This window comes from Candoia aspera, chromosome 2 (assembly GCF_035149785.1).
Source record: "Candoia aspera isolate rCanAsp1 chromosome 2, rCanAsp1.hap2, whole genome shotgun sequence".
NCBI lineage: Eukaryota > Metazoa > Chordata > Lepidosauria > Squamata > Boidae > Candoia > Candoia aspera.
Genome location: NC_086154.1, coordinates 157707089 through 157721523, shown reverse-complemented (window position 1 = coordinate 157721523; position 14435 = coordinate 157707089). Strand labels below are relative to the sequence as shown.

At 41.6% G+C, this 14435-nt stretch overlaps 1 protein-coding gene across 4 annotated transcripts in view; it reads right to left on the bottom strand.

Annotated features, from left to right (window-relative positions):
- Positions 1-14435, bottom strand: part of TRPC4 (transient receptor potential cation channel subfamily C member 4) — a 113397-nt gene that overhangs the window by 41379 nt on the left and 57583 nt on the right. For 2 of the 4 annotated variants that reach the window (XM_063294538.1, XM_063294537.1), the window contains exons 3-4: positions 13824-14342; positions 1057-1393 (exon numbers count right to left, since the gene is read on the bottom strand). The exons of 1 other annotated variant lie outside the window; for it this stretch is intronic. In XM_063294538.1, coding sequence (XP_063150608.1) covers positions 1057-1393; positions 13824-14342 — 856 coding nt within the window. Of the gene's footprint in view, positions 1-1056; positions 1394-13823; positions 14343-14435 lie in introns of those variants that run through there. One more of the 4 variants, XM_063294540.1, reaches the window with a different exon arrangement.

Genomic DNA, 14435 nt, shown 5'->3' with positions numbered 1-14435 from the left:
GTGTTAGCTATGATTCGCTTCCCCAGTAGCAACAACCAAAGGCTCTTTATGATGTCTCCTTGTGGTTTCATGTAGATTGTGGTGGGCAGTCTGCAGCTCTCTGCAGCCTCTTTTTAGTTTTGACATGGCTCCAGAAGCCCTTCTAACATCATAACCAATTTGCACTCTCTGTAATGCAGTTTGTAGTTTTCAGCACCAATCAGCAACCACGTGAGGCAAACATTAAATTTAAATGAAGATACTTCCTCCCCTTTTGCCACCAATTTGGGGGTGGAAGTCCTTCTCACCTATTTGTAATGCATTTTTTAAACATGCTATAGGCCCCTTCAGGTTTAAAAAAATAAAGCTGTGATGGGAGCAAAATGTGGAAACTGGGAAACATAATGAAACAGCATCTTCATTTTTCAGGGAGGCAAGGACAGTGGGAGAGAAGAAATTTGCCATTGTACACAACTATTTTTCTAAAAAGGGTTTGGGAAAAGCAGATTCTGCTCCAAGTGGCACAAATTGGTTCAGTCCCCATCCCCTCCAACATGGCCACTGTTTCCAGCCCATGCGAAATTATGCTTAGTTTGGGGCCCTAACACATGTAATACTTGTATGAAATTTGGTAAGAATTCATGGGCAATTTTGATAATTCACATGAACTTTTTGAGTGTGTTGTGTGATTTCTCTTATTAGGCACAGACAGCTGTTGATTGCTGAGACTATCATGAATAGAAGACAACAAGGCTGAATGTATTCAATACATTTGTTTGTGATTATAACCATTGATAGATATTCACCATGTTTTGGACATAAATCTTGCACTGGCATGGGGTAAGAAGAAAACGACTTGCTTACATCAGTTTCTGCTACTCCTTTAAAACTAATCTTGATTTGATTTGAATATTATTGTCCTGAATAGCTACAGATGTATTGCTGAACTAATATAATCAAAATTCTGATACATTCCAATGATCTGCATCACCTTTCTCTTGTGTGAGTCAATTACTAAAAAGACAAATATTAAAGAAATGCATAATTCAAGGATATTTGCTTTACTAATACATTTACCCAAGACCCATGGTAAGATCATCCACTCGACGATGGTTGGTGGAGGCCCTTGCATATTCAGATCTGACCTGTCAATATGCTGAGAGGCAAGTAAAAGGAGAAACAAGAAAGTCAAGTAGGACGCAGTATGGCAGATGAATTTGATGAATGGCTTCCTGATGAACAGTCCCAGTGGGCTCTTGGGAGCTAGCAGGTAGCAGACAGAGAAAACGGGGAAAAGGAATCCAACTATGATGCAAGTCAACATCTTCACAGCCCAGTGGCGTCTCCTCCAGCCTGGGAACTCATCATACCAACGAGAGGCAAGGAGCTGTTGGCAGTTTGGTTGGGCAACAAACTAAAGCAAAACAAAAGGAATAATCAAATCTCTTCCATCTAGTAAATTCTTACATATAAATTGTATAATGCAAGAAGAAATCTGAGTAGATTTGCTGTAAATTGAATAGATTTAATTAAATTTGCACCTTTGCTTACTAGCCACATGACAAGGTAAAACTCCCTGAGTGGAAAATTAAAGTACACAATTATTACGCATTAACATGAAAGATGGAAGAACTTTGTCCTCCAATATATCCTCTTATTAATATACAAGATGAGGTTTTCTGGTTTCAGTTGTAGAGCCATGGGAAAACCCACACCTGGAGGAATATTCCCTTCAGTACATATATGTTCATACTAATATATAACATGAATAGATTAATATATTCATGTTATATATTTGTATGAGCATATATGCAAGTTAATGTAATGTAATGTAATGTAATGTAATGTAATGTAATGTAATGTAATATAATATATATTATATTATATAAACTAATATAGCTGAATGGGAAGGCAGTATATATAATATATAGTTCTTGTGAATGCCTCTTGATTCTTCTACAGTACACCTCTGATACAGAACTGGCAAAGGAAATAATTTGCTTCTCAATCTGATGCTCCCTGCCTCAAATGCATTATGTCCTCACATTAGGACATAATGTGAATGGAACAATTACTTGACAGTTTTCAGATCCATCTAGATGCAGAAGTGGTAGGTTTGTCAGCTTACTTGTCCAAGGTTAGCCCTGCAAAAAAACCCAGATATTGCTTCCTCTAATTAAAAATGAGATTCACTTTTCTTTGTGAGAAACTCACAAAACATTTTCTTTGACTGCTCTTTGCTTGGACCTAACACTGAGTTTCATGGCACTGTGGTAATAAGGTAGTTCTTATATAAGGTAATATAGGTAGTTCTTGTTTACCAACCACAGTTGGGACCAGCAACTTGGTCATTAAGCGAAGCGGTCACTAAGTAAAACCATGACTGTGCTTATGATCTTACTTCAGCTTTCCTTTGCTTCACAAGCCTGCAAAGGTCGTAAATGTGAGGATTTGTTGGAAAGTTACTTTTCATCACTGTTGTAACTGTGAATGGTCACTAAATGAGGCAGTCACTAAACAAGGACTCCCTGTATTTGTTGCTGCCTTCAAGTCAGTCTTGATTCCTGGCAACTGCCTGAACAAGTCCCTGCAGTTTTCTTGGCAAGATTTTGGAAGTGGTTTTCCCCTGCCTGCTTTCTAGGGCTGAGAGAGAGGGACTGGACTAAGGTCACCCGGCTGGCTTCGTGCCTAAGGCGGGACTAGAATTCATGGGCTCCCAGTTCCTAGCCTAGCGCCTTAACCACTAGACAAACTGGCTCTCACTATACTGTATGTATATAGTACATTGTATAAAATATACAAGGACTGTAATAAATGCCTATAAAATACTATATTACTATTACTAACCACAAGTCTTAAATGTTAAAGTAAACTAACAGGACTTTAGAGTCCAGTTGTTTAGTGCATTATTATGTCTTTATGTTTCTGATTCCTGTTTGCTGACAATGAGGTTTATTTTATTTTTTAAAAAGCATATTTGGTATGATGATTAATTTTAAAATAGTTTCAGAGCTAAAATGTATTATATAAGAGACTTACAAATCATTATAGATGTTATATGTCATTCCTCATTCCTTCTGTCAGCCACATATACGTACCCACACATTATTCCTTTACAGGTAAGCAACAGAAAAGTTGTACAGAAAAGTAAGAAACAGTAGGAAGAAGAAATGTAAAGCCATGTGATAAGGAAAAAAAATAGAAAAAGAAATACTGCTAAATCTAGTTTACACCAATATACCTCTCTACTGCTTTTTATCACTGCAAATTATCCTTGCTTCTATTAATTCCATACACCAATTAATGCATTGCCTTTTGTTCTTTAAACTTCTCACCTGTCTCTTTCTGAGGTTCTCATCAATTTCATCCAACCAATCACGGCCGGATTAAGGTCAACTGATGCCCTAAACACAGAGCAACAGTGGTGCTCCTCGGCCCTTCCATTCCTTAACTGACAAGACATTAAGACTCCGTAAGTGCTGAAGAACTATTGAACTAAGAAATTAAAAATGCCATTTTCTTCCAGGCCATCCCCCATGACTATATTAAATATAAACTTCTTAAGCATTGTATTTATTTAACACTAAATAGCAGTAAGCAATATAACTAAACTATTTACCTATAATTAGGGCAATAGAAAAAATACAAATTTTCAACACGCTTTTATGCATTTTCTAATAAAATTATTATAAACGAAAAAACGCAAATAGAAAAATTAATTGAAAACTAAAGTCGGGTGTGGCAGTGAGAGGGCTAGGGGAAAATTCTCTGTGTGCCCTAAGCACGCGCTTCTTTTGCTTAATGGCCAATCCAGGGCTGCAACCAGAACTTTCTCATGTGTTCCCCTTCCTATCAACCCATTCATTACCTTCATACTTTGTTTTGCGATTCACTCCTTCTTTATTCTCTATATAATCAAATCACCTCCAATTTACTTCTTTAGTACAGGTCATTTTTTCATTCAATCTACATTCATTCTTCACTTATTAATTCTTGACTCAATCTTTTTGTGCTTTACATGCCAATTCCTGCTACATTCAACTTACTGCAGGAGGATCTTGATAAAGCACAGAGAAACCAGCAAGATGAATTTCACTAGGGACAAAGTCCTATATTCGGAAGATAAAGTCAAAAGCATGAATATGGGATAATGGAGGATGGCAGACCATTCCAGGCAAATGGCTTCCAATCTTTGTTTAAAAACCTCTAATGATGGAGCACTCAAAACTCCAGGAGGCAGGCTCTTGCCCTGCTTGAATAGCTTAAGGAGGAATCCTTATGTCATGTTTGAATCTCCCTCTGTAAAGCTTCCACCTATCGGATCTGGTCCTACCCTCAAGCACTACAGAGAATAAATCCACATCCTCTTCCCTGTGAGCCCTTCAAGTATTGGAAGGCTGCTATCATGTCTTCCCTTAACTTTAACTTTCTCTTTTTTAGCTAAAGACACTCAGTTTTCCTAACCATTCTTCATAAGATTTAGTTTCCAAGCCCCTCACCACCTTTGTTGCTCTTCTTGATACTCCTTCCATTTTTTCAGCATCCTTCTTGTATTGTAGTATTTCAGGTGTAGGTGACCAGTGCAGCGCAGAATGGAACGATCATTTCTGTGATCTTGACATTGTATCTCTTTTGAAGTAGCCCAAGACAGCCAATACAGGCTCTTTTGGCAGCTGCAGCACACTGCTGGCTCGTGTTTAATCTGTGGTCTACCAGGACACTCAGATCCTTCTTTGCAAGTACTACTGCTGAGCCATGTACCACGTATCTTGTATCTCTGCACCAGGTTTTCTACATTTCTCACCAATGAACTCCATTTTGTTGGAAAAGGCACAGTGCTCAATGCTATCAAGATCCTTTTGAACCCTGATGTGTCTTCTGAGGTGTTAGCAATCCCTCCAGCTTTGGATCATCTACAGATTTGCTGAGTATTCCTTCTATCCCTTGTCTAAGTCATTTATAAAAATGTTGAAGAGCATTGGGCCCAGTATAGAACTCTGAGGTACCACACTAAATACCTCTCTCCATGTAGACATAGGTCCATTAAGGACCACACATTGGGATTGGTGGTTCAACCAACTGGGAATCCATCTGGTAGTGGGACCATCCATCCCACACTGTTCCATTTTATCAAGAAGGAGGCTATGGTCAACTTTATCAAATGCCTTACTGAAGTTTAGGTACACTACATCCACAGCACTCCCTTAGTCTAATCACTTTGTTAAAAAAAATACAATGCAGTAAAATTAGTCCTGTTAGCTTCCTTCAAGTATTGGAAGAGCTATCATATACAGCAGGTTGGAATTGTTTAGAGTTGTTCCAAAAGAGAGGACAAGAAACACATGGTTTAAATTAATCAGATTGTATTTGGACATCAGGAAAACATTCCTAACAGTAAGAGTGTTCACCAATGGAATAGGCTGACTTAGGAGGTGGTAGATTCTCCTTCACAGTACTGCTTAAACAGAGGTGGGATTGATTTATACCTCGCCTTTCATTCTTGTGCTCAGGGAAGAACAGGCACCATTCCCTCTTCTTGATTTTCCCTACAACCACCACCCTGTGGTTGGGCTGAGAGGTGGTGACTGGCCCAAAATCACCCAGTCAGTTTCTGAGGCTGAGGGTGGACTTGAACCTGGCTTTCCCTGCTCTCAGTCCAACAACTTAATCACTGCACTACACTAATGGCTGTCTGTTGAGGATGCAGCACTAGTGGGTTCCTGCATCAGGCAGGGGGTTGGAGTGGATGACCTGAAAGGTATCTTCCAAACCTTGTTACAATGCTATTATTTCCTTTCCCCCGCAAAGTCAAGAAGAATACTGTCATGTTCGCCGTTTCAATGTCTTTGATACATCGTAACGTTTCGCATGTCATTAGCTGGATGCATGTTTCATCTTTCATGGGAGGATGGGAGCAGTTATCTCTTGGCTTTGCTTTGGAATGTGTTTGCTTTATCTGCTATGTTCAAGGTTACTTTCCCAGGCTAGCAGGTCTGACGATTGCTAGCACCTGGGACGGGCGGGGCTGTTGCCAGGGAGGCGGGATACGTTCGCACCGAGGGTTTTAAGTTTGTATTTGGCGCGCTTTTGCTCATTCTCAGCTTTCTCTGTATTTGTCCTAAGTTCCCTAATAAATCAGATTTCATTTAGCAGCCTCTTGTGAGTCTGAGTATTTGGGCTGGGCAATCATTACATAAAGCTGAGAATCTAAGATCCCAACTCCGCTGGCCCCTTTCCAGGAGAGGGCAAGTTGTCTAACCCTGTGAGGGAGAGCGCCAGCGATGACTGAACCTAATATCGTGCTGATGGAAGAAGGGGAGCCGGACTCGACCGTGAGGCACCCCGACCGACCGTCCCAAGTGGGGGAGCTGTCAGCTATCCTGGAAGAGGCGAGCTCTGAGTCGGAGGGTGAAGCCGGGGGCATGAAAACCGCCCCGGAGACTACCGTAACCACCCCGGGTGAGCTGGTCACCTGGGATGAGACCCAAGGAGATGTCTCGGTGGCGGGGGGTCCATCCTGGAGGCAGAGGTACCCACTGTCCCCTACAGTGATCCAGGTGCAGCCGAAGGAGGGCTCCCCCACCCCGGACCGTATCCGGGTGCTGGAGTCGAAAATGGACTCATTAGAAACGATACTGAAACAGCTGAGTCTAGACCTGAGTTCATTGAAAGAAACCAGGGACGGGTCAAGCCAACGGCATTCGACCCCGTCGTCCCATGGGCAGTCCCCGGAGCAGAGACGGACAGCACGTCTGCGGGAAGGGGAACAAGCAGTCCGGATGGAAGTAGCATCACCGTCCGTGCGGCCGCCCCCAGCCCCCGCGCCGCAGCTGGCCAGGGAAACGCAACCCGCCGAAGCCCCGGTGGCAGGGCGCAGCCCACCGGCGGGCGGGATGAGAGACTTCCCTGTCAAGTTTGATGGGGATCCGACAAAACTCTCATTTTTCCTGACAAATGCTAAAGCATACATGGAGGAATGGGGGTCGCTTTTTCGATCGGAAAAAGCAAAGATCATCACCATTGCCACCAAACTGAAAGGGAGGGCGGCAGACTGGTATGTCCAGATGTGCCAGTCGGAAGCGCCCGAACTGGAGAAATTCAACGAGTTCCTCTGGGCGTTGAGGCAGCACTTCGAGGATCCCCTGGCAAAAGAGAGGGCAAAGCGAGCTTTGAAAGAACTCAAGCAGGGATCGAGATCCGTGGCTGATTACGCGCTGGAGTTCAAAGCACTTGCCGGGAAGGTGGATGACTGGTCCCAAGCCACCATCATCGAGTTATTCAAGGATGGTCTGAACACCGAGGTGCTGCACTGGTCCTTGGGGAGAGACGACCCATATACTTTGTATGAGTGGATCCAGCTGGCGGGAAGGGCTGAGCATGCTCATGAGGTGTTCGCCCATCGGAAGGCCGCAAAATCGGGGAGAGAGTTGAAGCCCAGTCGCCCACCGAGCACCGGGGGACGACCCGGACAAAGAGCCTGGGAAGAGGAGCGAGACAAGCGGTATGCGAAAGGGCAGTGTCTGCGATGTGGTAAGGAGGGGCATCGAGTGGCGGCGTGCCCGAAGGCAAAGGGGGAAGAACGGCTGGGGAAGCCGCCAACGAAGTCCCCTTCCCTGCCGAGGAAGCAGAAAGCGGCGGTGGCTGAAAGTGAGGGAGACGGTGTGCCGTTCTACGAGGATGAGGGGGAGCCCGAACTACTGCAGCCGGCGGGAAACGGCAGCCACCTGCTTTAAAGGGCGCCGCAGGGCAGGTGGTGGAAGAAGGGTGCGAGCCTTCCTCGGTGAGTGGCCGTTACCGCATTCTCACGGTGAAGTTAAAGTTGGGCTCCCGATCCAAGACTGTAGAAGTATGGGCCATGATCGATTCGGGGTGTTCCAGGTGTTTGATGCACTCCAATGTGATAGCGGCTCTGGAGCTACCCACATTCCCCTTGCAACGACCCATCGCCTTTACGCAGTTGGATGGGTCCATGGCAGGGGGCAAACCGGTCACCCATTTTACAGGACCAGTAGCCTTGCAGCTGGGCAGCCATCGGGAAGGTTTATCCTTTGTCGTGGCTCCAGTAGGGGGTCCCTTGGTGGTTTTGGGGGTGCCCTGGTTGGTTCAGCAGAATCCTCAGATAAACTGGGTTTATCGGACTATCACTTTTAGGGATGGATTTTATCAAGCGCCAGAGGGGAGGGGTACCCCAGAGGAGATGGTGGGGGTAGCGGCAGCTGCGACTCCGCATTGCCCGGCCTCTCCTCTAGAGGGTTTGCCGCTTGAGTACATATAAATGTAATTTCTAAGCTTATTTGGCAAGGGGAAAAAACCCAAGTATAAATTGTTGCAAGATGCCAACGAAAGAGGGGGTTTAGGCTTACCTGATTTGAAATTGTATTTTGATGCTTGCTGCCTACTCTGGATGAAGGACTGGGTGACTCTGAAGAATAAGAAGTTATTGGAGCTGGAAGGACATGACTTGAGATTTGGGTGGCACACCTATTTGTGGTATGATACAGTTAAAGTTAATAAGGATTTTAAAAATCATTTTGGAAGGCATGCCATACTGAGGATTTGGAATAAATATAAATCAAGATTGTCTCCTAATACCTTTGTGGCTGTCACCTCAGGAAGCCTTTTTCAGAAGAGAGATGATTGGGAAACCAAGCTGGCTATAAAGAGTTGGTGAATTTTGAGGAATGTGAACCTAAACTTAAAACAAGGGAACAACTAAAAATGGAAGGTTATACTTGTCATTGGTTTACATCTGCACAATTGGCAAAATGATTCAGTCTGAATAAAAAGACTTATAATTTTGTTAATGAAAAAACTCAGTTTGAAGTGGACCTCTGTATTAATGATGAACATCTCATTTACTAAAATGTATAAAATGCTAGTGCAAATGAATTCAGAAGATGAATATGTTAAAGACTGTATGATTAAATGGGCTAAGAACTTCGGATATAACATTGTGCTTGAGCAATGGAATAAAGGTTTGAGATTCACTTTGAACTACAATTTGAAGGAGAACTTTTACAAAATGATGTATCATTGGTATTTAACACCTGATAAGTTGTCAAAAATGTTTAAAGGGGTATCAAATGCGTGTTGGAAATGGTCCTGGAGTGAAGGAACTTTTTACCATCTTTGGTGGACTTGTGAGAAGGCAAAAGCATTTTGGGAGCAAATATGTATTATATTTCAAAAGATTCTTAAGATGGATATACAATTAAAACCAGAACTGTTTCTTTTGGGCTTGATGGACCAACAACTCAAAAGAAAATATGGGACTTTGTTTTTGTATATGATAACAGCAGCAAGACTTCTGTATGCACAAAATGGAAAGATGTACAAATTCCCACACTGGAAGAATGGATGGTGAAATGAAGGGAGTTAGTGCAGATGGCAAACCTGACAGCACTTATAAGAGACTGTGACTGGATTTGTTTCCACTTGGAAACCGCAATTGGACTATTTGCTTGTAACTGAAAAAAAAAAGTTTTGATTTTGGGCTTTTACAATTAATTGGTTTTTATAGAAATAATGTTAACTAAGGTTTAATTAAGAGTAAGATATTAAGATATTGTAATAAGTACTTATATCTGTTGGAGAAGGTCAGAAGTCACCTTTATTTTCTTTCTATTCTTGCACTTTTCAGTGTCCTTCCTTTAATTCTGTATTCTAACTTTTCTGTATTTTGTATTTTAACTTTTCTTTGAAACTTTAATAAAGTTCTTATTTAAAAAAGAATGCTTATATAAATAGAAGTGTTACTCTGTAAATTGCATTCTACGTTGTTCTAGATTATTATTATTATTATTCTCATTATTATTAATGAGATGCTAAAGATGGGACAGAAATGTGGTATTTTATGTGGTATTTCCATGGAATATTTCTAAACATTTGGCAGTATTTTCATATTATCATTAACTTCTCATTACAGTATTCCTGTTATGGACATTCTACTGTTCATAAAATTAAAAAGTTAGCTTCATGAAATTTGGGAAGCAGGCTGCATCTGTTATATATTGTTTTAGATTCAACCAGAATCTATTCACCACACAATAACAGCTCACAGAAAGATCAGCAGCAACATGTTAAATGGGTGCAGTGGTGTAAGAATTTTTTTGTGGCTATTTGTTGGAATGTCCAAGTCTTGCGAGCAACGCATCTTGCTGATAGTGCCTGAAAATCCATCTTACATAAATCAGTAACAATAAATATATTGCACCATCAATGCTTTTGATCCTGAATCAGGTAATGGAAGATGTGATAAGGAATCAGCTATATTCATTTTTCCAGAAATGTGTTGAACCAGAAAATCATAAGTTGCAATCTCTGAGATGCTGGATGCAATGTGACAAAATGGCAGTATAAGTGTTTGAAGCATATGTATGAGTAGTTTGTGATCCAGTAATCCTAACATATAAAAATTAAAAATGTTCTTCTCTTTTCCAGAAAAGAGAGGATCGTACATCCAATGGACTTCTTTAATCTATCTCCGGAGACTGTAACAACATGACACTAAGTTTGACAGGAGTGGCATCAGTCTTCATATATGTCGGGGCACTCAAGATTAAGCCAGACAAGATTCCTTAGTTAATGCGTCTTTCACTTGCTGAAATCCAGTTAGTTGCTGCAGATCAGTGCCAAGAGACTCTTTTTCTAGTTTCAGTGAAAGTTCTGACACCAATTCTATCTGCTAAAAACCTTTGGTGCCATCTAATCTAGCAAAAATCCAAGCAGATTGAAACAAAGGTCGACTTCCTTAGTATCTTATTTTTTGTACAAAGTGTTGGATACCCAAACTGAATTTTTATCCATTTTCCAACATGTTGTCTAATTCACAGCTTCTACCATGGCATATGGTTTATTTTCCAGTTCTGTGCAACAGATACAATGGATTCTTCCATTGTAACTTTTTGAGAATATTCAGTAATTCATCTAAGCCCTTTAAACCAGAAACTGAAATAAGGTTCACAGTCTCCTTCTTGAAGAATATGAGAATCAAAGGTAATTTTTTGGCCAAATAGTGATTCTAGATCTCCTCTGAAAACATATGCAAAATATGCTCCAAGCAAATTGTGTTGCAAAGTAACTCAAACACAGTCCTATAGGACTGACCATAGGAAAAAAACAAAACAAAAAACCATTTTGTTTGCAACAACTTTAACTCCTTAGATGAAAATATTGCATAATAAAGTTTGCTATAAATACATTTCCATGTAACATTCAGTATCAGTATTGTTTATCAAAATAATGCTGCATTTTGAACCAGCTGTAGCTTCCGGGTGGTCTTGTAGGTCCACTGCAATAATCCACTTGTGAGGTGACCAGGATATGAGTAACTGCTTGAAGGGCCTCCTGATCAAGGAAAGGGCACAAGAGAAGCATCAGGTGAACCTGTGCAAAGCACTCTCCCAGCCACAACTGCAACCTGCTGTTTGAGCAGTAGTTGTGAGTTCAAAAGGACCCCCAAATTGCACATCAGTTTTGAATGGGGAAGTGCAGCTCCATGCAAGACCAACAATGGTAACATCCCTAACCCTGGGCAGGGAAGGGGGACAAACAGCCATAGCCACTCAGTCTTGTCAGGATTCAGCTGAAGTCTGTTCCACTCCATCCACACCTGAATAGCCTTCAGACACTGGGTCAATACAGGTAGTATTGACTCACTTAATGATAATTGGGACCGGAATTTCCATCACTATGTGATGCAGTCATAAAACATGACATCATGTGACCTCATTGCTTAGCAATGACAATCTCAGCAGTCCCTGTTGCTGTCAAGCAAGGATTGTGAGTTGTTAAGCAGTTGTGACTGGGCAGGGGGTGGGTGCTGCGGAGGGCAGGAGGGTGTGCAAGTGGCTGCTGCAGCTCAGCATGAGTGCAACCCGACAGGTGCTGCGAAGGGCAGGAGGGTGTAGAGGTGGCTGCTGCAGCCCAGTGTGAGCATGGCCGGATGCGGGGGTGGGTGCTGCGGAGGGTGGGAGTGTGGGAAAGTGGTGGGAGCAGGAGTGACTTATAGGAGCAACTTGCGACCTTCCCTGCCAGCTTCCCCATTGACTTTGTTTCTGGGAAGCTGGCAGGCAAGGCCACAAATGGCAATCATGTGACCATAGGATATGCAACTGTTTAAAGTGCGAGCCAGTTGCCAAGTGCCTGGATTGTGATCACGTGACTGCAGGGGTGCTGGGAGAGCTGGAACTTCGAAGACCAGTCAGAAGTACTTGTTCAGTGCTATTGTAACTTCAAGCGGTTGCTGAATGATTGGTCATTAATCGAGGGCTATCTATACATCGACAGCCTCACCTATGCAGCTCAGGGCTGAGATGTAAAGCTGAGTATCATACTGATGATACCAAACCCTGAACTGGGGAATGACCTCACCCAGTGGTTTCATATAGATGTTACAACAGGAGAGAGGATAGCCCTGAGGCACCCCACACTTGAGGGGCCGTGGACGAAATCTCTCCCCCCATGAACACTGACTGGAACTGACCACTGAGGAAAAATATGAACCACTAGAGCATGGTGCCTCTCACTCCTACCCACATAGCTGGTCCAGAAAGCTACTGTGGTCAACAGTACCAAAAGCCACTGAGAGATCAAGGAGCACTAGGATGGATGCACCACCCCAGTCCTGGCTCTGCCAAAGGCCATCAACAAGCATGACCAGAGTACTGTACTCTGATCTGAAATGAGACTGAAACTGGTCCAGATAATCCATTTCCTCTAAGACCCTCTGTAGCTGTCCTCTGATCACCTTTTCCATAAACTTCCCTAAAATGGGAAGATTGGAAACTGGCTGATAATTATCCAACAGGGATAATTCAAAACTATTCAAAATTAAGCCCAATATGTGGGTTTTTAAATAAAATACGAATAAAGTTTCAGCTTCAAAAAACAAAATCAGAGCCCAATAGCGACATGTCACAGTTACTACAGAAACCCATTTTATAATTCAGATTTGCAATTTCAAAGCAAGTTTGATCTTATAGAATTAATGTTCATCTGGTTAATCCAAGAAGAATTCAGGATAAGTTTTTCCAAGATGACTATTTTTAAAAATAATGCCAAGTACCAGTACAGTCCTATAAATTTACTTTTTTTTAATTATCATTTCATTAAGAAAGCATCAACATTTTGATGAATTAATTACATGAAGTAATTTACCTGCAAATTAATTTGAAATATCTAATGAATCAGAAATTGCTCCTATCCTTCCAAAGAGCTTGATGTGAGACTTAACCACAAACACCTATTTCATGTGAAAAAACAATCAGCAACATCTCTAGATTTCTGAAATACTGATATTTCAGTTTCCAGAGAGGTAGTCATGGTAGTATGCTGCAAAAACAAAGAATCTCATTGCACTGTAACATTTTTATAGCACTAGAGTTCATGGATCACTATCCACTTTATCAGCAATAATATCCCCCATAAAAAAGAAAGAAAAATTATCTCTTTCAAGTAAAGTTCAGCTTTACTCATAAGATATATCCATGTATTTTTCTTGGACAATAGTAAGTGATTTGCCACTGTCTTTTTTCAGGATGTTTTTTCAACTTGGCAGTTAAAACAAAGCCCTGCTAATTCCTAGTAGTCCCCATCCAAGTCCTAACCAGACGAAACCTTGCTTAGCTTTTTGAAATCAACCAAGGGTGACAAGATGTATTGGTTTTTATGTGTCTGTGTTCCTTTTGCAATATTTCAGTGCCCACTAGATCTAAAACGTTCAATTAAAAAATGAGAGACAATGAAGTATAGAGGACCTAAACTGCACTTGGTCTCATTTGTGAAGCATATTATCTCACTCATTATTGCAATGAAATCTTCTAACATTTTTTCTGCATACCTACCTCTTTCTGACGGTATTTAATTGCCAGTTTTAATCTTGCCAAATCATTTCCATTCTGCTCTTCTATTAGACTGTTATCATCTCTGTAGTTAAGAATAATTTCCAGTTCTCTTGAACTTCGGGTCTGATCCAACAGATCTTTTGCAAACTGCTTGCACTGTTGTGACAATTCTTCATATTCAGATTTAAACTCATTTTCCACTTTGCTCAGTTCTTGAAGTTCCCAACTTAACTGGAATGCTGTAAGAAATGGATCCTCACTTGATAGGGCAATTAAAGACGGGCTTGCAAGAGCTCTGTAGATATTCAGTCTGGATCGGGAATGGCGAAGGCTATCCACATCTGAGCTGGAGACACACTCCACACAGTTACAGCGAACTTCATGTGGTCGAGGAACAGACACACCTTTCTGGACTAAAAGTTTTACGATCTCATAATTGTTTGTATGGGCAGCCAGGATAATGGGTGTTATGTCTGGTGTAAATTCGGAGAATTGCTTATCCAGTAGTATGGGTGGTACCTGTGGGGGGCGGGAAAGGAATACAATCATATTGGATAATCTTACCTACAGCTGAATGGCAAGAACCGATCACATTAGGTAATTTCATACGAG